Source organism: Typopeltis vanoorti, chromosome 8, assembly GCF_054136105.1.
Source record: "Typopeltis vanoorti isolate ZY-2024b chromosome 8, IOZ_Tvanoo_1.0, whole genome shotgun sequence".
Classification (NCBI taxonomy): domain Eukaryota; kingdom Metazoa; phylum Arthropoda; class Arachnida; order Uropygi; family Thelyphonidae; genus Typopeltis; species Typopeltis vanoorti.
This window is the reverse complement of record NC_143556.1, coordinates 98,406,244-98,433,913: the sequence shown is the minus strand read 5'-3', so window position 1 is coordinate 98,433,913 and position 27,670 is coordinate 98,406,244. Positions and strand designations below refer to the sequence as shown.

The following is a 27,670-nucleotide window of genomic DNA, read 5'->3' as shown; positions in this document are numbered from 1 at the left end:
ATTAATTTTGAAGAAGGAACAGAAGAGAATGTAATAATTACTTACTTTGCAAATAAAAAACTTACCAAGCCATTTATGTATTGCCATTTCTCAAACTCCTCTCCACAGTTTGTGCATTTCAGCTAAATAAATAAAAATAAATAAATAAACAGTTGTTTGGTATAAATAACTGATGAATAATATCAAAAAATTATTAGAAGCCTAGAGATAAGATTAACATGATTATCAAAATCAACATTGATTTTGATAATCATGTTTTTATTGAATAATTATACAAATTAAACAATATATATTTAATTCAGGGTCACTTAAAAAGCTATATACAAAGATCTTTATATAATCTTTAAAGGATGTGGAGATATGATTAGTGCTCCTACCTCACCTTCTTATGGCACACCCTGTTAGCAGGTATCTACCTTGATAATGAATGAATGATGGAATGGCCATTTGGGATTAGCAAACCAAACTGCAATCTTACTGGCTTACTAAATTAAATGATGGTAAAACATAATTGAATTTCATGCCAGCTGGAGTGTTGCTTGGTTAAACATGGTGCTCACTTTTCATCAGGGAACCAGGGCAAACAATGAAGAGTCAGCTACTTGAAAATACTCCAACTCAACAACAATACATCTAGATTGACCACAACATAAGAAAAAGCAACAGAAAAGAAACAAAACTAGCAGAAGAACTGGAGAAGTACCAGTTCTGAAAATCAATTATGAAAATAAAGAATACAAGATGTTATATTTAGGCAATGATAATCACAGGAAGGAGTAGCAATAACATTCAACACCAAAAAGATAAATTTCTTGTTTGGTAGGCAAGTTAAAGTAGAGTTATATGGGCAAATTTCAAAATGAGAATTGGATAATGGAACTTCTTTGTGCTTATGGTATCATATAAGGTTCTAATACAGAAGTCATCAATTATACACTACACTGTATAAATCATAAGAATTGGCTGGGGGAGAAGGGTTAAATTCAGATGACTTACATTGTACTCAATGTATAAAAAGGGAATAAAGCTGAATGTCAAAATTACAGAGGTATTTCCCTAATGAGTTTCCCAGGTAAGATTCATGCAAGCATACTTAAGAAAAGGCTAAGAAAAATTGTGGAAAGGAAACTTGGTGAAGAACAAGCTGGGTTCAGACCAAATAAAGGTTGTCAGGATTAGAATTTCCTTCTAAGAGAAATAAATAGTTGAGAAATCATCACAATATAACAAGAATCTGTATTTAAGTTTTGTAGATCTGGGAAAGACATATGAGAAAGTGTCAAGAGAAAAGCTGTACAAAATGCTACAATTACAGTTGACTCTTGTTTAACATCACTAATTCATTCTGGGAAAAGTGATGTCAAACAAATTATATGTTCAATGAGATTTTAGGTAATCCATTACAGAGATTCAGAAGTAAAAATGTATGCCCTGAAAGCTATTAATTTAAGACTTTATAAATGTTTTAATTCATAATCTGTGTTTTAATGCATATTAATTAACATGTATTATACATATAAATTGAATAATAAACAAATAATAAAAATAAAAAAACTTTATCTTGGTTTTGTAGATGCTAAACTTGAGGAGATAGAGAGGTGAGGAGGAGAAAGACTAGTTTTGGGAAGAAGGATCTCCTGAAAAAGTGTCAGGAAGTTCTCCTATATACTGTACCTCTCCTTCTGCAGGAGGAATCTATCTTTGGGGTGAGGATACTTCCTCCTGTTGAGTTGAAGAATTTCTTCCCAGAAGTTGGAAGAAATTGTGTCAAGCGTTATGTTTTTAACTCTCATTCAAGAGCTTTTTAAAACAGGCCACAGTGCTATCTTCAAAGGTGCAGATATTTAACTCTGTCTCTCTATGTTAGGATGGAAAGCAGTCATCTCCTTAACTCCATTCCATCTGTGCAGCAGTGTCACTCTCTTTCTCTGGCTCCTCCTCACCACTGTCAGATTCAAATTCCTTTTCCATCTCTTGGAGGTCAGCTGCATTTAACTACCTCTCATGCTCTTGAAAACATTCCTGCATGTCATCAGCATCAATTCCAATGCCTGCCTAAGGTGAAACATTGCAGCTTCATGGTTGCTTTGCTCCTCAAAATCATGGATCACAGAGGACTACAGTTTCTTCCACACAGAGTTCATAGTGGTTACCTCTTTCATGACTTTACACAGCCTCAAGGATGTGGGAAGAATTTTAATGTTGACAAAAGGAAACTTCACACTGATGTGGGCTGCCAGTTCAGGGTCAATGGCCAATGACAGCAATATTTTGAGAAAGTTTGTTGGATATGAGGTAGTTCTGCACAGCTGGACAGAAAACTTGCCATCCACTCACTGAAGATTTGCCTGATAACCCATGCTCTTGTTGCTCTTCCAGTAATAACCAAGAAAAGATTTCGTGATGTTCTTCTACCTGAAAATTCTTGGATTTTTCTGAATTATAAGCATAGGATTGATTTTAAAGCCTCAAGAGGCATTCCCACAACAGAGCAAAGTGAAGTGGTCCTTCATGGACTTGTGGCATAGTAATCTGGACTCCTCTTTCATAACATGTCCTTCTTAGCAAAAGATACCTGTGTCACATGCACATTGAAACCCTGCTGTATAAGATCTTCCACCAACAGGTCTGGAGGAGGGCTCTTCCATAAGAACTTCTGGAAGAATTCTCCTCTTCCACAAGTTCTGCAAACTCAGTTTTCAACTCTTCTTCTGCCTCTAATCAGCAATGAATTGCCTCTTCTATTACCCTGACCTCTTTTTTGAACCTTTCGAACTCAGTAAATCGAGCAATTGATGAAGAAAGTGATTCACTAACACATAAACACCTGAGAAACAGAATCACCTCTCATTTGCTTTTCTCTAATCCATATTTCTAGCAGTCTTTCCATTTCAACAATTGTTTCTCTCCCTTTAAAAAGTCTAGTTGAGGAATCTGTTGCTTTCATTTTTTCCAGCACCCGTTTGTTCTTAATTCTTGTATTTGCAGTGGTCCTAGCCATGCTATATTTTTCACAAATTAACTTAACACAAAGCCATTGATTATGATCTTTTATTACTGCTTGCTTTGTGGCTAAACTAATGGCCTTTCTTGATGCTTTACCTGCAGAACCAGCTTCAGAAGATTGAGATCTCTTAGGAGCCATAGGTTTGATTTTATGAGTGTTTCTTAATAATAATGTAAAATTAAATTAACTTACAGTACAGTACTACAGTATGTACTATTGTGCAATAAACACAAGTCATAAAATACTACCACTATTGTCACCCAAAAAATATAAAAATGAAGTCACAACCAATCAACAAAATGCCTGGAGAACAACTGACTGAGCAGCAATGCTTCATGCCTGCCTCATGAGGGGGAGGGGTATAACATGAATGATGCATGACAGTAAACAGAGTAGGTGACAAAGACTGAGTGCATGTAGACCAAACAAGGTTTGACTGTATATGGTGTAAATGGGAACTGTACCAAGCAATACACAGTCTATGTTTAAACTGTGAGTCAGAGCTGAAGGAGGTACAGGAAGATGATTTGATTGAATCAGGTGTGAGACAAGGGTTCATATTATCTTCTCTGTTATTCATCATCTATATGGATTGCATTATGAAAGAAAGTGGAACTAAGCCTGATATTGAAATTCAACTCAGCTTTTTACTTTATGTAGATTCCACTGTTAAATGCTCAAATAAAACTAGTACAAGTCTGCAGGATTCCTTAACTAAACTGTATAAGTTCTGTAATAATTTTTTTTTTATGAAAATCAGTAATAAAAAAACAAAACTATGAAAAATAGCAGAATACTAAAAAGCAACTACATCCTGAATGGAGAAAAAGTAAAACATTTCAGATACTTAGATCTTGTAAATTTATTTACAAGATGAATAATCAGTCACATGAAGAATATAAAAAAACAAGCCAGGAGTGTGACTCAGTTAGTAAGGAAAACAAAAGTAGAGTATTAGCAGAAATTGGCAAATCAGGCTAAGAAAAACCCTAAAGAGTTTTTTTTTTTTTACATACATGGCAAGTAGAAGGAAGAATGATCATGGAAAGATGAAGTTAAGGGATTGAAGTGGTAGAATGGTAATAACTGCTGCAGAAGACATTGTTGAGATATTCAGTGATCAATTTATGTGTGTTTCATCCTGATCAGGGTGAAATCATGAGGAACTTAAGTGTAGAGGACATAGGAGAGGATAGCTTAATTGTGAGTGAGCAGGAGGTATTTGAGGAAATAAATAACCTTGATGTTAATAAGGAGATAGGATTTGATGATATATCACCACACATCTTAAGAGAATGTTCCAGGGAACTGGCAGTAGCATTGGCATGCCTGTTTAATAAGAGTTTTGCAACAGCACAGGTTCCAAGGGAGTGGAAGGAGGGTAAAATTGTTCCACTGCATAAAGGTGGTGATAAGGCTGTAGCTTCAAATTATAGGTTGGTCTGTATATCTGGAGTTGTAGTGAAGATCCTGGAGAGATTGGTGAGAAGTAGCCATCCAGCAGTATTCTCTGTGGGTTTGTTAAGGGGAGATCATGTTTCACTAACTTACTTATGTACTATAACAAGGTGACAAATACCTTAGACAGAGATGCCATACAGTGTACTTGGATTTTGCAAAGCCTTTTGATAGACTGCCACATGACAAGCTCTTAAATAAATTGAAACAGATGGGATTGGATAACAGACCTCTGTGTTGGATCAGTGACTGGCTGTCAGATAGGTATCAGAAAGTTGTATATGGGAGTGCAGTATCTCGAAAGAGAAAGGTCACCAGTGGTGTGCAGCAGGGGTCAGTTTTGGAACCAATGTTGTTCAATTTGTATGTTAATGATATTGGGTCAGGTTTAACTAGTGATATCCAGCTGTTTGTGGATGATGCAAAACTGGGGAGAGCAATGCACAGTCAAGCTGATGTTAATGCCTTACAAGAGGACTTGAACAGATTGTATGAATGGGCAGGTAAGTGGAACTATCAGTTCAATGTTGCCACATGTAAGATTTTGAGATTTGGTAACCAACGATGGGATGCAAAGTATACACTTGGTGGGGGAAACTTTAACAGAAGTAGAGGAGATGAGAGATTTAGGAGTGATGTGGACAAGGACCTAAAATTCAAGGGCCACACTGCAAAGTTGTGAAGACATCACATCGAATAATACAAATGATGCAGAGAACCCTCACATGCAGAAATAGAGAGGTTATGATTCCATTGCATAAGGCCTTGATCAGGCCTCATATGGATTATTGTGCACAGATTTGGTTGCCAGGTTTTCATGGTGACGAAGATATATTGGAAAGGGTACAGAGAAGATTCACAAAGGTAGTCAGTGGTCTTTGGAATGTGGAGTACGAGGACAGATTGAGAGAATGCAAGTTGCAGAGCATCGTGAATAGGAGGAAGAAGGGGGGGGGGATATGATTGAGACATATAAGCTGGTCAGGGGTTGTTATCAGGCAGACATAGAAGAGATTTTTCATAGAATGGGAGAGGGGAGCAGAACAAGAGGTGATTGCTGGAAACTGTATAAGGAGGGTGTGAGCAAAAGAGTAAGAAGCAGGTTCTTTGCATGGAGGGTGGTTGGTGAGTGGAATGCATTGCCTGAGTGTGTTGTGGATGTGGATACACTGAATCAGTTTAAGACACGGTTTGATGAGCATTGCATGCAATAGTGAGTACCTCCGATGATGTGTCTCTGACTCCATGGAGGTCAAATGTTGATAACGATAATAATAATATGGCAAAATTAGGCAAAACACTCAAGCATCTGTTTACAATAGTGTTCAAACTAATTCTGGCTTATGGATCTGACAGCAGAGTTAAAAATAAAACATGACTGGATACCACAGATATCAGAGTTCTGAGAAAAAAAATTAGGAAAGTGAACAAATGGCATCAATAAGAGACTCATATGTAAAATTAGGAAGGAAGTTAACATTGTTAGTATTCAAGAACATTGTTACTATTAGGAAAGAACTTTGTGCATTGTTATTTGAACATTGTTAGTATTCAGGAATGTGTGAGTAAAGGCTGATCTCATGTGGTAGAAAAACAGAATGGGAGAAGAAGTTAGCAAAACAAGTATTTGTTGCCAAGGAAGCAGGAAACCAAGAGATAGACCAAGTCTAGGTGGAATGATACAGTAAGAAATGGCAATGAAGTTAAAAATATAAGATCTCACAATATCAGTCCTGATAGATAACAGATTAATTTGGAAGAAAACTGCTAAAGGAAGTTTATGATTATGTAAACTAATATAAAGCTATTAATTTATTTTATAACCAAGTGAAAAAGAACTATATATTGAAGGGCATTGAATATTTTTCTGAAATGACAGGTAAAAGAAAAGTATTTGATTATTTCATGAAAGAAATGATGACTTTGGTTTTCTATACTTTTTATTTATTTGTGATGACTATACCAAAGTGAAATAAAAATGAAAACCATATTTCCAGTATAAAAAATGCAAGTTCAATGAATTGATTGAAAATTCAAATTCATATGCAAATTCCTCTTTCCAATGAGCAATGTTCTATTAATTTGAGAGGGGGGGGACTGTTAAAAATGGTACAGTGGAGTGCTGTGATGTATATCATATGCAAGGGCAACTCTGTTTCTAGAGACCAGGGGAGAAGTGTATGTCATATATATATATATATATATATTATTATTATTATACAGCTATCCCCATTTAGTCAGAAGACTCATCGTAGGAGATTCCTGCAGTTCAGTTTCATTAATATAGTACACAGCTTCTGATCTCTTCCTGAAGTGCATCACCTTACACTTGGTAAAAAGTAAATGACTGCCACATTAAACTGGCAGCCATTTACTTTTGCCCCATACTGCTAGTCTATTTTAAGTCATGCGGGATCCCTGCATTGCCTTCATTTGCCATTACTCTTCCCAGTTTAGCATTGTCAGCAAACAGCTGAATATTTCTTGTCAAATCATTTTCTATATCATTGATATACAAATAATAGAGGACCAAGTACTGAGTCCACTCTTTGATATCTGTCCATAAACCACTCTCTAATCCAAATCACCAGATTCATATCCATTCCCATTTGCTCCAATTTGGAGAATATGAGAGTCAGGGATGACCAAGGCAAAGATGGAATGAGACCAGAACAGGCCACCAGGTCTAAATCCCTGAATGGATGATGATTTATACATAAAATCTTGTTAAATATTTTTACAAAGTCTAGCAATATCACTGATCCATTTCCCTTATCCAACTTCATTGTCACTTGATTATGAAAAAGTAAGCAAATTACTAAGGCAAGACCTACCTTTCACAAAACTATGTTGTCCCTTAAGAGTATCATATTCCTATCCACCCAGTCATGTTCTGATTTTCTCCAATTTCTCCATACCTTAACTGTGACTCCTGAGATGCTGAGTGACCTATAATTTGAGACTTCTGTCTTGGAGATATATATGAATAAGAAACATTACTTTCTTATTCATTTTGGAGCAACCTGCTCATTTATATATTTCATAAAGAGCATAATGTGCATATCTTTCAGTCCATTGTTAGTTTTTTCATACCCTTTCTCTCCATCATGATACTAGTATACTCCAGCTGAATGACCTCTCCTGTGTGAAATTATTGAAAATTATAGAACACTCGTTATGTTTAAAATTTTTGATAGTTTTTATTTCATTTATTGATTTTATTATTTTTATAAATAATTTTATATTATGTAAAATTTTTGTCAAGGAGCAGTTTATATTCTAATGAATGAAATTCCATCTTTAGTCATTAGTAGTTGAGTTAATGGCCACTGATGAGTTTGAAAACTTCAAGATGAGAGTACAAAAAGATGACCATATATGTCATCCTAACCGGTATTTTTTTGAAATAGTGATTTCTCTGGTTGATTTTTCTGAGCTTAAAAACCTAAGTTTCTGGGTCAAAAGAACACTGTTTACTTGCTTCAAAAATCAACTAACTTGGAACCAGCTAAAACAACAGCCCAGAAAAGTTCCTTTAGCTTGTGAATGTAATCAAATATATAATGGTCTTCTGGCAATCCTAGCATTATGAAACCAGAAACATTTGTCACAAAGGCTACATGAGTACCTGAATTTGTAGCCATTGTGTGTTCTTTGGTCACATCAAGTTTTGGTCATATTTTATTTGGTCATGACTGCAAAAGTTAAAGTTCAGCATTTTAAGACAGTAAGATCGAGTAACATAATTTTGCCAATGAACTTTGTCCTTTATGTGATTTCTGCCTATAAAGCATTGTTAAACACCTGTGTACATGGTTTTCTTCTTGGTCGTTTTCCTGTGGTGCTGAGAATAAACTCAAGTTTTACTAACCTTTCCTCTCTCCCATTCTGTTTAAATGGGAGACCATACAACCTTAAATTAGCTCTGTTCATATGTTCCAGGATCTGCCAATTCCATCTATTCACTCTCCTTATTTTTCTCAGAACTCTCATATCTAAGGTCTCTAGTCTTTAAGTGTTTTATTCTAACCCAGCTCTCAGATTTGTAATTATGCTAAAATTGTTTTGACTGATTACTCTTGTATTCCATATACATTTATTAATTTGTCTCTTCCATAGCAGCTTTCTTATTCCATTGTCTATTTCTGTATGTAACTTGCCATTGTTGCTAAATAGCTGAAATGTTTTACCCATTCCCTAGGTAAAATATTTTAGGATGCAGTTTGTTTTCAATGTTCTTGCCCATTTTCATAGCTGTTGCCTTTTTATTTTGCTGATTCTTATACCAAATAGATTATAGCAGTTATTCAAAGTAATTAGTGAAGCCTGAAGATAGTAGATTTATTAATGGTTAACATCTGCATATAGTAAAGAGCTGAGTTTAATATCTCTAGTTTTAACGTCAGGCCACTTTTCTTCTTCGATGATTCATATGCTCCTATGAAGCGCCTCCGTAGCGCAATTGGAAGAATGACAGTACGTTGCGCCCTTCAATTGTAAAAGGCCTAAGTTCAATTCTCGTCGTGACGGGAGGAATCTTTATATGGACTTTTTCAATTGAAGGTGAGTTAGCCGATCTCATATGGAGGTAGCAGGGTTTTTTTTCTCGAAAACTCGGATTTTTCATCCCGCATACAGACAAAAAATACTAGCAGTGATGATGGTGGTTGTGGGCAATAGATGACATTGATGTAGCTGATTGGTAGTAGAGGTTCTGTGTAGTAGTGGAGACGAAGAGGTGTACAGTAGGTGTCCTCCCGCGATGAGTCTTTGGACTCCTTGGAGGTGTCACGAATAATGAATAATAATAATATTTCTGGAAAAATTATTAAACCACATAAATAGTTAAATAAATCATAAATTTATGAAGTATGATAAATGTTCAAGAATAAGTACGATAGCTGGTGCATGTAGTATGTGGCCTCCCTCAATGAATCCCTGACTACCTGGAGGTCTCTCTTAATAATAATAATAATAATAAATTAATCTTTAAATTTTAACAAAAGTCAACACTTCTTATGGATACGAATTCTAGGACTCAAATTATAGTGCCTTTGTACAATACAATACCAGATTTATCAACTAATTTGTAAATTATCGCTTTTCAGAATCATTTGATAAATCTGAGAGATGCAAATCTCTATTACAAATATAAGTAAAATTATTCGTATCCTCTTTATAACTCTTGAATACTTGATTCAATTTTTATTTATTTTATATAACTGACCAACACACAAAAGATCACAAGACCAATAGCATATCAATGCCGAGTGTGGGCAAGAAGGTAGAAGAAATCTGTTCACATTGTTTCTGAACAGCTGAAAGTTGTATTCTTTGATAAATGCAGACTGGAGGAAGCTGTTTCAAAGGGCAAAAGTACATGGAATGAAAGGAGGAAAAGAAGTTGATTCAGCAAGTTTCAAACTAGACTGCAAATGGATGTAAATAAGCAGCAGCTCTTGTTGTTATGATGATGGAGGTAAGTGGAGGAATGACAGTGGCCAATTCAGCAGAGCACTGTTCATATCTGAAAGTATCTGTAGAACAGGCATAAGGTGGAAACTGAATGTCTATGGAAGGACTGAAGTAGATCTCTGTAAGAGAGGGGGCCACATTACCTTCTTCTGGATACCACTGAGCAATCACAGAGATAAATTTCCCAAAATTTTCCTCTCACAGAGGAAAAGCATAGGCATAGGCATATAGCCATGGATAGGCAGATTTGGGATTTGCATACAGTAAGCAGCTGTAAAGGAGTTAAGTATTGCATTGTGCAGAAAAGTACCTTTTTTTTCTGGGGGGGGGGGGGCAGCTGCAGCAACTATGGTTCAGATGTGTTTGTATGCCAGGAAAGGATGGAAAGTGCAGGTCACTCCAAGAAGGAAAATCTGATCGTGGAGTTATCAGGGTATTACTGCTGAAAGTTAGCAGGGATGTGAGATCTTTCTTGCAAGAGAATATTTCGAACTGAGTTTTGGTGGCATTCAAGTCTCCAAGGTTGTCCTTGTCCCCACTGAGATACAGCTAGGAGAATGGAGGTCAAGACATGAACCATGATGGATCTTCAGGGTATCTAACAGTTGGGCACTACAAAGTCTGTTAAATGAAAAGGAGAAATGGAGCTTGCTGTCATCTGTGAAGTTATGGATAGAATCTGATGTCTTAAGAAGTCAGGTCATTTATATATATAGGAGGAAGAAAGTAGGTGAAAAAACAGAACCCTGGGATACTCCGGCATTGATGGAGAAATCTGAGAGGAGGAAACCATTCATCATAGCATGTAGTGAATGACCAGTGAGAAAGTTGGCGATCCAGTTGCAAAGCATGGGAGGCAGACAGTAGGATGGCAATTTGTTAAGCAGAACCTGTACCAAACTCAATCAAAATACCTCTGAAATGTCAAGGATGAGTTTTTCCAAAATTTTCCATGGCTTGAGTCCAGAGGTGGGTAATAAAAGCAAGAAGATCAGCTGTTCTGTCTCATCAGTGGGACAATACCTCATCTGGCTCCCACTGATGAGATCTCAATAAAGGTCTGAGTAGTGACCCTACCTATAATGCACAGCATTATACATGTCCATAAGGATATGTGCTTTGCATTATTGGATACTAAGGCAAGGGTTGTGAAGTCATTACCTTCAATATATGAGTTACTCAGTCATGAAATTACTTCAGGTGCAAACTTTGTTTGCTTACGCTTGGATAAAGGATTAAACCCAGAAAATAATTTTTTGGCATCTTGTTGTCTTCAATTTTCTGAAAAAGAATCAGATTACATCTTGTTTTACTGTTATAAAATTTTACTTCCTTATTTAGGTTAGGAAAACTTTCATCCTCAATGATGTATTTACATTTTCTCCTTAGCACATTAAGCTAATCCCAACCTATCAGAGTATGCATTTAGTATTTTAGTTGGATTCTTTATATCTTATATTTTAAAATTCACTAGTAAAGGAGGCAACTTTTCTAATATCCTGTATGGACATGGAGCACTTTTACTTAATTTATCAAATCCTTTTAAGGCCAACATTTTCTAAATCTGTTTATGAATGTTCTGTTTTATGGGAACTAAGTCTACTAATTTCTGCTATAAGTTCATGAAGAAGTGACTTCCTTTCCACTACATGCTCAAGATATTCGTGAAGATCTGGGAAAGCTAAGTTTGTATCTATTAATGTTAACTCACTCAGTTTGAATCTGGTCTGGCACAACATATTATTGACACTAAGCACAGTATCTGGTAGGATGAAGCTTATCATCTCCATAGAAGCAGTTTTAAATATGAACTCCTTTTTAAAGAAGTGCGATGCCCTTTTACATCAGCCAAATTTGAATCGGAATGATTGTCTCTCTCTCTCTCTCTCTCTCTCTCTCTCTTCCAAACGTTTGGGAAATTCTCATTTTATGTAACCATCAAAAATAGTTTTTAATAATATTGTTTATTAATATATTAATTTCTAGCATTTAGCAACAGTTTTTAATTGGTAAACCAATTGTTGCATGTACCTTTTATTCCCGTTTCTTTGATTTGCTTGTTTCTACACACTGATGATGTACTGTTATTTTCAGTACAAAATATATGTACTTTTATTTCATTAAAGTTAATTACTGTGGTTATCATGTAATTTGTTAGTCATGCCACAGGTACTTTTAGAGATTATATATATATATATATATATGCAGTATTTTTCCATTTATAAGACGAACCCTACTTTTTTCAAACCCAAAATTAAAAAATCGATATTTTAAACATAAAACAGAACACGAGTGATATTTTTTTAAAATATTCAAAGTATATTTAGTAATTAGGTAATTTTTTTAAGATACACACTAAAAAATTATGCATCACTCTCAGTTCCAGGCATATCAATTTTCTTCATCAAAACATTGTTAATGCATTAACTTACCCTGCCAACAAGTTGCAGATGTATGAATGCTTTCAGAATTCTAATTGGTTTATTCAGAATCAGCCGTTAATGGCATCAATAGACAGAGTAAACAAAAGCTAGTGATCTTTGGAAGCCTGTTCGCAGAGAAAAAGTATTAGCAGTTTTGCCATGGCAACCACGGGTCTCTTACCAGTTACCCCTATATAAGATGACCCCCAATTTTTGGTCTGGGGACCTTAACTTTTTTCTTTGCAGATTGTAATATCATTAAAAGGATTCTTAGGGATTTTTCTATAAAAACTCTACTGGAGTTGAACAGTTTAAATATTATTATTATTGACACCCCCTAAGAAGTCCAAACACTCATCGATGGAGGGTGCCTACTCAACAGCTGTCTCCACCACTCAACCCATCAACTATAATGAACCGCATCATCTACACCAATGCCATCTACTGCCCACTACCACCACTAGTATTTTTCTCAGACAATCACAGACATCCATGCCCATGGTGAGATTCGAACTCACAGCCTTTGGCTGGAGAGCAGATATGCTAACCACTCAGCCAACCAGGCTGGATCTCATTTATGTAAATCAGTTGTGTTCACTCTCTATTTTCTTTTGGAAACTTATATATGGAGGAAGGGGAGCTGGAAAGTTCTGCTAAACACCTAGAACAAAAATGATATTAAAGCAACTGATATAACCACAAGAAAGAACATACAAGGATATAAGAATATAAAAACATAAGTTACCTTCATAACGCTGGTAGTTATGTTCTTCCTTCTGGTTATATCAGTTGCCTTAATATCATTTTTGTTCTAGGTGTTTATCAGAATTTTCCAGCCCCCTCCCCTCATATACATTAGCATCATCATACTATTATGTAAAAATATGCTAGACAAGTAAACAGCATTCTCTGCTCTCCAATCAACTGGTAAATGTTCAGATCTCACAGTGATTACGCATGTTTTTGAAATGTCTTTGTGGGAAGGGAAGAGGGGATAGATGAATTTCACCTAAGTGGATGTGTGATGTAGCTTAAAAAGGTCTTTGGAATAGGATTTCCAAATTATCTAATCCTTAGTTCACTCATGATACTAAATGTGCTCTACAGATTTGAAAAGTTCTGTGGATGGTAATGACAAAAAAAAAAGTACATTATAGTCAACATATGTAAAATACTATTTTAAAGATAACTGAGTAACAAAACATGCCTTTAAATACCATCGAAAATCTTCACCTCCAGGCCTTAAATTTGTCACGTTTTCTAAATTGGCTTTAATCTGAAGACCAACCTTCTATAATTTGAAATAGAATAAATATTACTAATATTTTCATTAAGAAAACTTTATTCATAGAGTATTCATATCATTAGTAGCAATGTAACTATTTATTTATTTCATATCGAAACACAAGTGGTACAGTAGCAAGTAAGTGGTGCAACATTATTTACAACAAATTAGGATGCATTACAAATGAGAACAGCTTAAATTTGGTATGTGAATTATACATGGAATAATAAGTAAAGTATGAAGAAAAAGAAATTATACATAAGTTATATACAATAAATATGGTCAGATATTCCTCCAGTATCTTGTGCAATCAACTGCTCTTTCTGTGCAGGATATAAGGTCATCTTTTGCACAAGGTGATTGTAGAAGGGCACAAGAAAGAAGGTGTTCCATGGACTGGGTTTTCCCACACTCACGATTATCTGGTCCAGTGAGGCAGCCCCATTTGATGAGGTTTTATTTGCAGCATCCTGTCGTTCATAGTTTGTTGAGGTTTTTCAAGTATTCCAATCCAAGTGAGTACCACGTGGAAGATGTTCAGCTGTTGGAATACTGGTTTTATTCTCAAGGCATAGTGCAAGCCATTGTTCAAGTTTTGTCTCTAGAGGGTTTTTAGGTGGTTCAACAGGAGCTAGGAAGCTATGTTGGGATCTTAGTCTTTGGGACACTGTAGCCTGGCCAAATAGTGGGTGGCATTCATCATTCATTTGTATGCTGCTTTCGTCAGCTGAGAATGCAGATCTTCGAATTGAAGGGACACAATACCAGCCAAAGTATACAGGTCACTTAGTGGTGTTTGTTTCCTGTAATTAAGCATCAGCTTTCATTCAATGCTGGGTCAAGTTTTTCAGCATGGCAGGATCTGGACCATACCAGAAGGCATATTCAGCAGAAGAATAGCAAAGGGGACAAGGCAGAAGATCTCAGTGTGCTAGGGTCTGCACCCCATTTGGAGGAATTGAGTTTTCTTTGTATATTGTTTCTTGCATTAACATCTGCCATTGTTTTTTCTATGATTACTTGATTACTGCTATAATATGTGGTTAGACTATTTAAGGTAAGTGATAGAATAGTTTCAATGGATTTGAAATTTTTTGATTAAGTAGCTATGGCAAGGTCATCAGTATAGATAAAATTTCTAGTTCCTGGAAAGATGGGGAGATAATCGATGTAGATGTTGAAAAGTGATGGTGATAACACACTTCCCTGGGGGAGGTGTCCATTTTTTTGAGGGATGCTCTTCCTACCCCCAGGCCCATAAAAAAAAGCATCTTTTTTCCAAGAGTGATTGGATCAGGAGGACAAGGCGATAGTCTCTAGTTATTCTGTACATTTTATTTCTGAGTGTGAGATGGTTAATGGCATCATATTCTGCAAAGTCTACAAAGACTGCTCCTATGGCTAGTTTTTGCTCATAACTATTATCTATATATCAAGTGAGGTTGAGAATACGTGATGTACAGGATTTGCCTGGTACAAAACAAGCCTACTCGGCAATAAGATGGGGGTTCGATTAGGGGTTGTAGCCCATTCAAAATTAATTGTTCATAGAGTTTAAAGAGGTTGCTGAGTAGTAATATAGGTCTGTAATTTTTTTTGCTTCAGTTGGAGTTTTCCCTTGTTTCAAAAAGGCCATCACTTTAGCATGCCTCCAGATAGTTGGTATCCTTAAGGTTCTGAGGCAAGTGTTTTATAGGTTTAATAACCACTCTTTAGTCCTGGATCCAAAATGTTTAAATTTGTTCATTGCAGATATCATCAAGGTCTGCAAGATTTTCTAGGTTTTAATAGGTTTATAGCAATGTTGAGTTCAGTGATGGTGAAATATGAGTTAGTTATATTTTGTTCCTTACTTGGGATTCTAAATATCTTATTTATGTGGTTATTTAGGGAATTTTCCACTCAGCAGCAGCAGCGGCTAGTAAGCAATTTGATTAGCTGTTACCTGTGGATGCTCATATGGCTTAGTGAAATCCTTCTTAATCCTGTTAATAAAGTTCCATGCCTTTCTGCTACTATGGGTCATCGAGGGCATCTATTTGTTTTCTCCATGAGGAACGCCTTTCCTCTGCCATCTTGGAGCATAATTTTCTTCTGCATGGATAGTCTCCTCTAAGAAGGGATTGTAAAGTTGTAAGTGATTAGCATACTGAGATTGTGAGTCACTGGAAAGACCTGAAATGTAGTTTATGTGGCATCCTCGGGGAATGTGTTTGGTGAAGATTTTCATACTTTTTGAATTGGGGATACTCTCGAGGGTTTGGTGGGACTGGTTCTATGGAGAGGTCAAGATCTTCCATGAAACCCTTCTAATTAGCTTTTATGAAATTAAATCATCATCAGTAAGGGACTGTGTTAGGCATAATGGCTGGGGTTGAATTGAAGCATTATAGGTTATGTTGAGTATGTAGAACCTTTTTAAAACAAATTTTGGATTTTTTGAGCTAACAAATATGAGGTCAGGGTTATAGCCTTGCTTCCATCTTCCACTATTGAAAGATGCAGGGAGTTTTGGATTATGTATCAGGTTTAGAGAAAGGTTTTTAGCCTGTTTTTCAAAAAGTTTTCTATCTTCAATGGACTGTGTGTAACCCCAGTTAATACTATGGCTGTGAAAGTCACCTAATACAACATTAGTCATATATGCATTATTATTGAGGAGGATGCCAGGGAAGGAGAAAGCATCTTCTGGCAGTTTATAAACTGAGGTGATTGAGATATTTTTAAATGCGATTGTAATAAGCTCAATGTTTCTGTTGTTTGTTGAGTCAATGGAATTAAGTTTTCTTTTGTAAATATTGCACTACCATATTTATCATTTGGTATTTGATGAGTTTCACCTTCCTCTCTATGGTGGCACCTATCCCCCCCCCTACGAGTTTCTTGCAGGCAGAGCATATTGCAGTCATTATCTCTGCAAATATTTGCAATAAAGTCTTGCTTGATACTGGAGAAACCTTCAATATTAAACGATATCATTTTTAGGCCTGGCCCCAGGCGGATCCTTTAGGGAAGGAATCTGGAAGCATTTTAGTTCAATCACTTGTGTGTGGTTGACAGCAGCTTTACCTTCCCCTAATGGGTTCTAACAGGGTGCAAGAACGAGAACCTAGCTGATGGACACCCCAATGTAACTATGATATTCCCTATTCTAACTTGAATTCTGCTGCATAAATAATTTTTATGCATCTTTTTATACAGTAAATCAACTACTATCTAGACCTCTGGCCAGATGTGCCAAGCTGTCATCACAAGCATCATGACTGCCATCACAATAAATCTTCTTTCCCTTTTCTTTAACATGATTTTTTTAAATGAGCACACACATCCAAAACCTCAGAGTTTTTAAAGGCAGCATACAATGAATGAGGATGAAAGGAAAATTATGAGGTAGTATAAAAAAGAAGGATGGCACAGAAGAGAATGTTGTATCAATGAAATATCAAAGACTGAAGAATGATGTGTAGAAAAAAAAAATTACTAAAAAGGATGAGACAGTATATAACAGTGAGAAAAAGGTATTGGCTTATTTAAAATATAAAGAGCCAATAGGCTTCATTTTGGCAATGTAAACATTATTTAAATTAAGGGGATATTAATTCCCGCATTGTTTTAAAACCGAATAAGAAACTCAAAGATCGGAATCAAAGAGTTTCATGCCGAATATAGTAACTATAAACGTATATCGGCGACTACTAGTGTAAGCTAAAGTACGTAGTACAAACTAGGGCAACTCGTAGCAAAGGTGGAGAAAGTTCTACATTATGGAAAATACTAAGAATAGCAATCAGAACTTTCTCCACCTTTGCTACGAGTTGCCCTAGTTTGTACTACGTACTTGAACTACATGCTTTAGCTTACACTAGTAGTCGCCGATACGTTTACAGTTACTATATTCGGCATAAAACTCTTTGATTCTGATCTTTGAGTTTCTTATTTGGTTTTAAAACAATGTGGGAATTAATATCCCCTTAATTTAAATAAGGTATTGGCTTGTTATTGTTATACCAGTTAGGGATGTGGTTCATGAAAGAGATACAAAAGCACATTTTCCAGATGTGAAGGATATGGGATAAAGATAAAAGCTGGCCTGGTTGGCCGAGTAGTTAGCATACTCACTCTCCAACCAACAGGTCGCAGGTTCAAATCCCACTATGGTCATGGATGTTAGTGATTGTCTTCAGATGGAAGATGAATTTTATCACCCAGTGCAAGACCCCCCCCCCTTGTTGGAGGCCTGAAGTGGCTGAAAAAATTCCATGTTTTGGTCTCTAGAGCAGGGTTTCTGGACAATGCAAAAATAAATAATAAATAAAAATTACAAAAATATATATATATATAACCCCTTTTTTACACTTTTCAGGGGACTGATGGAAAAAAGTGTAAATATCAGGAAATGTAAAAAACATTTAAAAAAGGCTAAAAGATGACTTACTGCTAGTATGTGAGTCTAGATACTCGGTTACAAAATTTAATAACCGAAAATAAATGAATTTACAATTACTTACATCATTTATCTATTTAAAAAAATCTTTAATTGTCGATTGGTTTTGCTTTTCTTTTTTTTTTTTTTTTTACATAGCGCCAGATTGCTTTGCATTGAGTTCAATGCTTGACCTGTTTTTTACTATCGTGTTCAGAGTGGACATGGAGAGTTCAAGATCTTTTGCTAAATGCACACTTGTTCTGGTATGCCAATCTAAACGTCGCAGAATTGCCATCTTTTCTTCTACCGAAATACATTTTCTGTCTTTTTTCTCCATGTTACTAACATCACCATCACCGCAACTTGAAAGCAATTTTCACACGCTAAATTACGTAGCAAAAATTCTGCAGCATCAATTCGTACTGTGATTGAAAAATCCCGGTATCGCTCATCACTACATTACTGCTGCAAGCGTGCAAATCACTGTGATAGTGGAAACGAAACTACAGCCGAAAGCAATGCCATCTGGGAACAAAAATGTGCAGAGTTCCGTAGAAATCGATTCAAAAATCAGTATTTCCACCCGAGGAAAAAACGCAAATCACGGGAAATAACGTCCACATCAAGTTGTTAATGGCGGGAAAACAATATATCATAAGAATAGGCCTTCAGACAGGACCAATGGAAAATGACATAAATGGCAGGAATGTAAAAATGGGGTTTTACTGTACATAAAATTGACAAAAATGGAAAAAAAAAAAAAATCCTCGCCCACCCACAGTATAAATGTACTATAGGTTTAGTAATAACCTTTCGTGGGTGGTAACCACATTAAAAAAAAAAAAGAGTGAGTGAAAGATGAATATCACCAAAATACAGTCCTTAAATTAGTGGGACAGGGATGAATAATTTGAAATAAGAATTACAATAAGTTGTTCTTCGTCATCAATTTCCTGATATGTACCTCAAGAGAAGTTCAGGCTATGACAGCACTACATGATTAAGATTACATTATTAATAATCTCCTATCAACACTTTTCCTCTAAATTAGTCTATTACTTGTCAGTACTCCAATACTGTCATATCTAACATTTCGTTCTTCAAAGGTACTTCTGAATGTAATCAATCGGTCTAGACTTTGGTCTTCCTCTTTTTCCTGATATCTTGGCATCAAACACGTTTTGTAACCTTTCCTATCCCATTCTATTTAAGTAATCATCCACCTTAGATTAGCCCTGATAACATATTCTTGAATGCAAACAATGTCAAGGAGTTCCTTCCTAAATGTCTTCATTTTTAATGACTGCCAGTGATGCTATCTGTTCATTGCCCTAATTTTTCTAAGAGCTCTCATATCTGTGGTCTCTAATCTTTGATGAAATGCTTTATTTCTAATCCAACTCTCAGATCCATAATTTAAAATTGGTTGGAACTGCTAGTTTACTGCTTTGGCTAATTTCCCAGTTGTTCAGGATATTAAAAACATTTTAAGTCATGTTGGAAATTTCATGGTTGAAAAATTTTGCAAAACAGTTCTTTGCTTGAATAAACTGCTTGGACTTGAATGAGTCTCACAGCTCTGCAGTCAAATGCTTGCATTATTACCTTACATATTTCATGATTAATATAACTTCATAGTACTAGTAACTTGTAAAGTTAATACATTCATGGCAGGCTGTATTGTGTATGTCAGGCAAATACTCATTTTACCATAGAACCTATAACTTTGGCATCTGGTAGGCACGTTTCTACAAACTGTTAAATATATGTCATGCCATCTTCAATTCAGTAAACTTTTATTTCTAAAAATAATATTTATGAATTTTTATACCTTAAAGGTATAAAAATCCTAAAAGTAATGTTATCTTATTTCAAGTCATTAAAAAAGAAAAAATATATATTTCGTTTTGAAAATTTACTTTACATAAACTCATTTGTTTCTGCACTTAGTGAAGCATATATGAATGAAATAAATTTCCCTTATCAATTATTTTGAAATATGTTGTTAGGACACTGCACTTAATTTAGTGCTACAATAAAACTTTCACTTAGTTTTGCACCTGTGTAGTATGGTGAATGTGGAAGATAGATTTTTTTTTTTTTTGCTATATAGGATCATAAATTTCAGTTGTCACCAATAAATTAAACATAATTATTCTGTCACTAAATACAGTGCACTGGCTCTGTATTCTGAATTTAATGCTACAATAAACATTGTTTTGCTTATTGCAGCAGTAGAATATAATTTCTTGGCAAGTGTTATTGTAGCATCAAATACAGTATACACAGCAGTGGCATCACGTGCCCATTTCGGTCGGGTGTGCTGTTGTGGCTTATGCAACCTGCACTACAAAATTCACATCAGTTTGACCGTATGATTACATTTTTATTGATGTACAAAAGTTTTAAGAGTGTAAGCACATCGGTGCTCATCTTAATTGGTCTAATGCAATTAAACGTAGGATAACTTTGAATACTTTATCAATTAATTATAACCAAATTTGTGCAGATTTTTTTCTGTGCAAAACTGTGCAGTTTCCCATTGTAAATATGGGGGAAAAAAGTTATAAATTTATCGAAAATTATATATTAAAAACTTGTCTGTATTATATATAAAAACTTGCCTACAATGTCAGTTCACACTTCCAGGATGCAAAACAGATGAAAATAAGAAAACAAAAGCAGCAACTCATGACAAATGACAACGTCCAGTTGGATTGGTTGACACAGTAACTAATTACAGCCTCTAGGTGCTATTGTCTCAGAGTTCACCCTGCCTAGCCTTCTGAGCAGTTTAAAACTATCAGAAACTAAGATTTTGACCCACTGCACCATCTGTACATCTTTTCAAAGGGCTCAAAGGTGTATGTATTTTGAACGCACACCAGAGCTATTAAAGTGAATGTGATGCAATGTTTATGAGTCAAAAAGTGTCCTCGTCATGAAGATTAGTATATTGTGTTACTTTTAGGAATCACACGAACCCAGGAAATAATTAGTGGTCTTTAATGGAAATAAAAGAAAATATAATAATGATGATATTCGGTGGATAAGCACCACATATCTAGCACACCTTGAATATTTACCACTGGTACACAGCTGGTGTTGCATTAGTGACAGAATAATTACATTTAATTATTTAATGTTAGTGGGCAGCAAAAAACACATTAACCATGTAAAATTACTCTTATTGCTGGTTTCTAATATTAGAAACTGTGTATTGATAAAATCATATTCCATAATTCTGTGTTTTGATTCACTGTTGAGAGCAGTGAGTAGTGTCAGTTGTTTACATATTATGTCAAATAGTGAAAAGTCAAAAAAAAAAACACTTTTTCATAAAAGTGTTTTTTTTTTTAACTATTGACAAAATTAGATGGAAATTTATTTTCTGAATTATTGTAAAATCAAACTACTGAACATTTGATTTTACAATGATTCAAAATAATACCACAATGATTTAAAATAATACCAAAGTGAATGTTTTAGAAAAATTCACTGTGGTATTATTTTAAACATACTGAAGAGGGAAATGCAGGTGTGTGAACAGTGCTAAAAAAGCTGGTGGAAATACTGGTGATTTACATATGTTATGTTCCATTGAGTCATTTTCGACTCCTGGTGATTCTATGAACATACGCTCTCCATTCAGACCCCAGCCATATCTTTCAGAATTTTTAGGTGCATTCCAGATGCTTGTTTAACTCCATCCACCTATCTAATTCCTGATCTTCCTCTTATCCTGCTTACCTGAACTTTAGCAAGCATCAACATCAACATCTCCAGACTATCATTTGCTTGCATAATATGTCCAACGTATGACAATTTTTGCTCGATGATCATAGCTTTGAGGGAACAATTTGGCTTTATTCTGCCTATCACTGATTTATTGGTTTGCTTTGCAGTCCATGGTATTCTTAGTAAGCATTTCCAAACCCATAATTCAAATGCATCTATCTTCCTTCTTTCACTCTTTCTCAGGGTCCAACTTACACATCTGTACAGTACCACAGGGAATACCATTGCTTCAACGATTCTGATTTTTGTTGCGAGCCTAATATCTTTAAAGATCTCGCTTAAATTTGTCATTGCTTTCTTTCTGTATAATAATAATCTTCTAACTTCTTCAGTACAATACTCATCTTTATCAATTCGGGATCCTGGAAGCACCAAATTCTCAACCACTTCCATTTTCTCCCCATCTACTTCAAAATCATTAAGTTCACATGTTGCCATAATTTTTGTGATTTACATAACCAGCACAAAATTCATTTATTAAACAGAGAGAAAGAAAACTGATGATATAGTTTTCACTCATAACATAAATCACTCATAACAACAATAATTTCAACTGAAATTATTGTTGTTATGAGTGATTTAGATTCTCGTTCAAAAATTACATATTTTAAAAAACAATGTCAATTTCCATTCTAAATGTCTTCATTTTTAATGATCCTGCCACTGATGCCAGCACAGAATTCATTCCCCTCAATAAATTTACACACACACACACACACATCAGGGGTGTATATTCAGAGTGTGCTAGGTGTGTGGTGCATACCCACAAAATAGCAATATCATCAATATTATATTTTTGCATTTATTCCTGTTAAAGACAACACATTAATTGTCTCCTGGCTTTGTGTAATTCCTAAAAGTAAGCAAATTATATGCTAATACTCTTCATGATAAGGACACTTTTCGATGCACAAACACTGCACCACATTCACGCTAATAACCTGGGTGTGTGTATGGTCACAAATATGGACACCTTTGAGCCCTTTGAATAGATGTACAGATGGTGCAGTGGGTCAAATTCTCATTCCAGTGGTTTTAAACCACCCAGAGGGAGAGACAGGTGTGCACTAAGATAATAGCATCCAGAAATCAGTGGCTGTGATTGGTTATTTTGTCAACTAATTCAACTGAATCTTGTCATGAGTTGATGTTTTTTGTTTTCTGCGAGAGCTTTCACAGATTGTATGATTACAGTCAAAGGAGGTTGGGTATAAATAAAGTAAGTAAAATGAGTTATTTCAGCTGGAAAAATAATAATTTCCCAAGTGATTATTTTTTCCGATTTCTGTGCATATTATATGGCTCATCTGTATCTCACTTTAGTATTTGTAAATGACAATCTAATCTCACCACGAAGCATAAACCTTTGTACTTCTCACATAAACAGCACATGCATGTTGTTGTTCATTTGATCTTTATACTTTTGATATTTAAAATTATATTAATTCATAAATTAAAGCAGCAAATTATCCTACAGTTAATTGCATTGAACTAATTATGATGAGCAGCACTGATGCACTATGCACTCTTAAAACTTTCATACATCAAGAATGCAATCATATGAATAAATTGACATGAATTTTGTAGCATGGATTTCATAAGCCACATGACAGCACACTCAACCAGTATATATTTATTTAAATATATACGTATGATATATCATACATATATATTTAAATACCCATATAGGGAGTAGGCGAGGCTGTTTTAGCCCTATCTAACTTTTGGAGCCTGAGTGGGCAGTTCAATCTCCACTGGTAGCCAATCAGAGATAGCTTCCCTAAGGCTATTACTAATTAATCAGTATGCAGTGAAGAAGGCAGCTAGCTAGTACCACCATCTCGTGGTCCCTAACCCTATTACAATATCTTTCATATCTGAAAATAGTGTGGATTCAAGCAGCTGATTTTCTTGAGTTCACAAGACGAAAAACTCGAGTTTCTGGGAGAAAAAACCCGCTTGCCAGGGATCGACTAACTCAGGACCAGTCAAAAAAAGGCATAGAAAAATTTCCTCTAGTTGGTGACTAGATCTGAACCACCATTTCTTTCTTCGTGCAGTCAAGCACCATAGAGTACAAACGCTATTTCTACTTAGCTACACAGGCTCTAAAGGAATGCCTTTCTTTATAACAAAAAAAAAAAAAATCAATTAAATTAAACTGCAGTTAGTAATCCAGTATCTGAGGATACTACAACTTTAGATTCAATTCCTTCGACAGTGGAATTATCAGCTGAAGGAAAAATTTTAATTGGCGATAAAAGAAGAAAAAAAAAAAACAGAATTAGCCTGTGAAAATACAACTTAAAAGCAAAAAAAGTCTTAAAAACTTAAAACAAGTCATGAGAAAGCAAGTGACATTTTCAAGAAGAAAAAATAAAAGGAAAATATTTTAAAATGGCTTTTGATTGCCTAATAACAAGTGCCAGATCCAAGAGGTTTTTTTGGTGCCTGATTCATTTGTACAAAAGTTAGATCACATCTAGGAAAGCACAGCCTCGATAAATTATTTTTCTGTGCACTCATTTTTAATAAATAATAATAATAAAAAAACATATCAAAATAAATAGTTGATGTTGAATTATTCATGTTTATATTCTAATTATCTTTTAAGTTGCTATTTGTTTTGAAATAAAATGTTAATATAAATGATATATCATGGGAACCGACTGAGGCTCTTCGGATGTTTGCTGATGATACAAAGTTGGTGAGAATTATAAGTAGCATTGCTGATGTCGATTCCCTTCAGGAAGATTCTAAGAGACTTGACTTAGACAAAGGAGTGGGATTGTAGTTTTAATATTAATAAGTGCAAGGTGTTGCATTTTGGTGTGCAGAAATATAAGGCTGTATACTATATTGATGGTGCTATACTGCAGGAAGTGGATAAGATTAAAGATTTGTGAGTGATGGTTGACAGAAGATTGAAGTTTAGAGGGCATATTGCAGTTTTGTAAAGATTGTACATCACAGTGTTGCTATGATAAAAAGTACGAGGATAATTCCATAAGTTTCCAGCCTGATAAACTTTTAGAGGTGATAGAATGAAAACAACTGTGTCACTTTTCAACATAATCTCCCTTTACTTCAACACAGTTTTCACATCTTTGAATTAATATTTCTATGCCCTGGAAAAAATAGTCTGTACTTTGTCTGCAAAATGGCCTAAAACTGCATCTTTCACCTCAATGTCATCTGCAGATTTTCTTCTTGAAGGTCTTTCTTCAGTTTCCAGAAGAGGTAGAAGTAGCTAGATGTGGGTGGGTGTTCAATCAACTGGAAGCCAGGGTCCTTCACTGCAGCCTTTGCAACAATAGCTGTATGAACTGGAGAATTGTCGTGAAACAGGCAAACCCCCATGACTCAGCATTCCGTGTCATGCATATGGTGTTGCACAATTTGTGCAGGAGTGAAGAATAATATTCTGCATTCACAGTGGTATTCTTTTTTTTTTTTTCTTCATATATTCCTTTGTCAATCAAGAGAATTTTCCAACAATCCCAAAAGATTAAGTTGCCTTAATGACCTTGGATTTTCTCGGCAGTGCTTCGCCTGGTTTGTGCCACTCCATAGATTCCCTTTTGGAAAGAGGATCATAATAAAGGACCATGGTTTCATCCCCAGTGACAATGGATTCTAGCACTTCTGATTCCCTTGGCAAAGCTCTAAAAACTTGTGGGAACAGGTCACACAATGCTCCTTCTGAAGGCACCCACCTTGCACTGACCTTCATCGTGTGAAGCTTCTCATGAACGATGCAAAAGATGGTTGTTATAGAAAGCCCCAACCTTGCTGAGATTTCTTTGAACTTCAGCCATCTATCATTGAGCAGTTCCTCCTCAACAAGAGGGACATTTTCTCAGTCATCACTTCTACAGGCCAACCATCACAAGGATCATCTTCGATGCTCTCCTTTCCTAAGCAAAACTGTTTAGCCTATTCCTTCATAGTGGAATATGAAGGAGAAGCTTCCTTATAAATACCATCCAATTGCTGTTTCATAGCACTTGAAGAAAGCCCTTCTTTAGCAACTTTATCACATCACAGTACTCAATTTTTAACATTACAGCCACTTAGCGTGCCATATGTGAGCCAAACGAGTGCCTCCAACTGAATGACGCAGGTAGAAAGTTGAAATTGGTACACTACCCAATAGATGGTGCTATCTGTCACGCATAGAATTTTAAAATTGGTGTGAAGTTTGTATGTCAGGCTGGAAACTTTTGGAACCTACCTCATACTTTGCCAACTCCATGGAGGGTGCAATAATAATAATAATTTGCATTGATAAATATTAATTATAATTTTTTTGTTTTTTTATGTCATGTTTTATATTTCAATAAAATTCTTGTAACTGTAATTAAAAAAAAAAATACTGGCAAATTTGCAACTCTAATTTGAAGAAACATGAGAGAGAATATTAGCAGTTAGGGAATTTGAATGATTAAAAAGGATGTTTGGTATGAAAGAGAGATGCAGAATTGTTAGATATTGACACAGAAGAGTAAATGCACCAGGTATAACAAAGGGGACGAGTTGAGAAGGTTAAAACTAACTTATTCAATATAAAGGTTGTGTTCTGTAAATAACAAACTATATCTGATGAAATTAAGGGCAGGAAGCCAGCATATTCTGTTTATTATGATTGTGTTCTCTGGCATGTCTAAGTTTTGTGGGAGTAAAAATCCTAGTTTCTGGAAAGAAATAACCTCCCATTTCCATACAAGGGGCAATAAGAATGAGATGTTTAAAATTCTTCTAATAGAAAACAGGATTTTTATTTCTGAGATGCATCAGAAACATTATAGCATGTTATATCTTGGAGGAATATTATGTAAAGAGATCAACAATGCAGATCAATAAAATTTGAAAATATCAATTGCACAGACATATGTACAATAGGAATGAAATGAATAAATAAAGCAATTAAACAAGTACTCCAAAAGATTATGAGAGAAAGAGAGGAGGGTAGAGAGAGAGAGAGAGCAAAGAGTTACATAAAGAAGTACAAACTAGGAAAGTAGTTAGTAAGTAATATGATGATTAAGAGATAACTGAATAAGTAACGAAGTTATTCCTTCTGAATAAGTAACACATAGATTCATGTATCTTGCACCTTAAAGAAGTTTAATATTTCCACAAATTTTAAGCCTGCAAATTCAATTAACTCATTAATAGCATCTCTAAAAGATAAAGTTCCATCTCTACTGCTTCTATTCAGTCACATGCAAGTGAAAATTTTTCTACTTTGAACAAAAAGGCCAATTTGTTTCCATACACTTCTGAACACCAGTCCTACATTTCCTTCAGGAAATGGGTTATAGTATAAATTAAAGATACCAAGAAATTATATACAGTACTTTGTTTAATTCTTTATCCAAGTGTAAGCAAACAAAGTTTGCAGCTGAAGTATTTTCAGGACTTGGGCAACTCGTATATAGATATTTATATATATATATATATATATATATATACACTTCAGGTGCAAACTTTGCTTGCTTATACTTGGATAAAGGATTAAACCAAGTACCGTATTTTTTGATAGATAACATGCACATTATCTATACAAAAAAGTCTAAATTCATTAAAAATGAACATGCGCAGTATACATTTGAAAGGTATGAGAGGTAAATCAAATGTAATAACAAAACTAAGGTAGAAGTGGCACTTAATATTTATTGAACATTACACTATTCAAATCCAAAAAATTCTCAATCAGACTCAATACTGAAAGAATCAATTGCGTTAAAATCGTTTGGTATTCCTTCAGCTTCATAATCACTGTCACCGGACACCAC

At 35.1% G+C, this 27,670-nt stretch overlaps 1 protein-coding gene across 2 annotated transcripts in view; it reads right to left on the bottom strand.

Moving 5' to 3' along the window:
• LOC150104214 (CXXC motif containing zinc binding protein) overlaps nucleotides 1–27,670 on the bottom strand; it is a 122,294-nt gene that overhangs the window by 74,489 nt on the left and 20,135 nt on the right. For both annotated transcript variants that reach the window (XM_090396225.1, XM_090396226.1), the window contains exons 2-3: nucleotides 13,571–13,654; nucleotides 66–122 (exon numbers count right to left, since the gene is read on the bottom strand). In XM_090396225.1, the coding sequence (XP_090252351.1) occupies nucleotides 66–122; nucleotides 13,571–13,654 (141 nt within the window). The remainder of the gene's footprint in view (nucleotides 1–65; nucleotides 123–13,570; nucleotides 13,655–27,670) is intronic.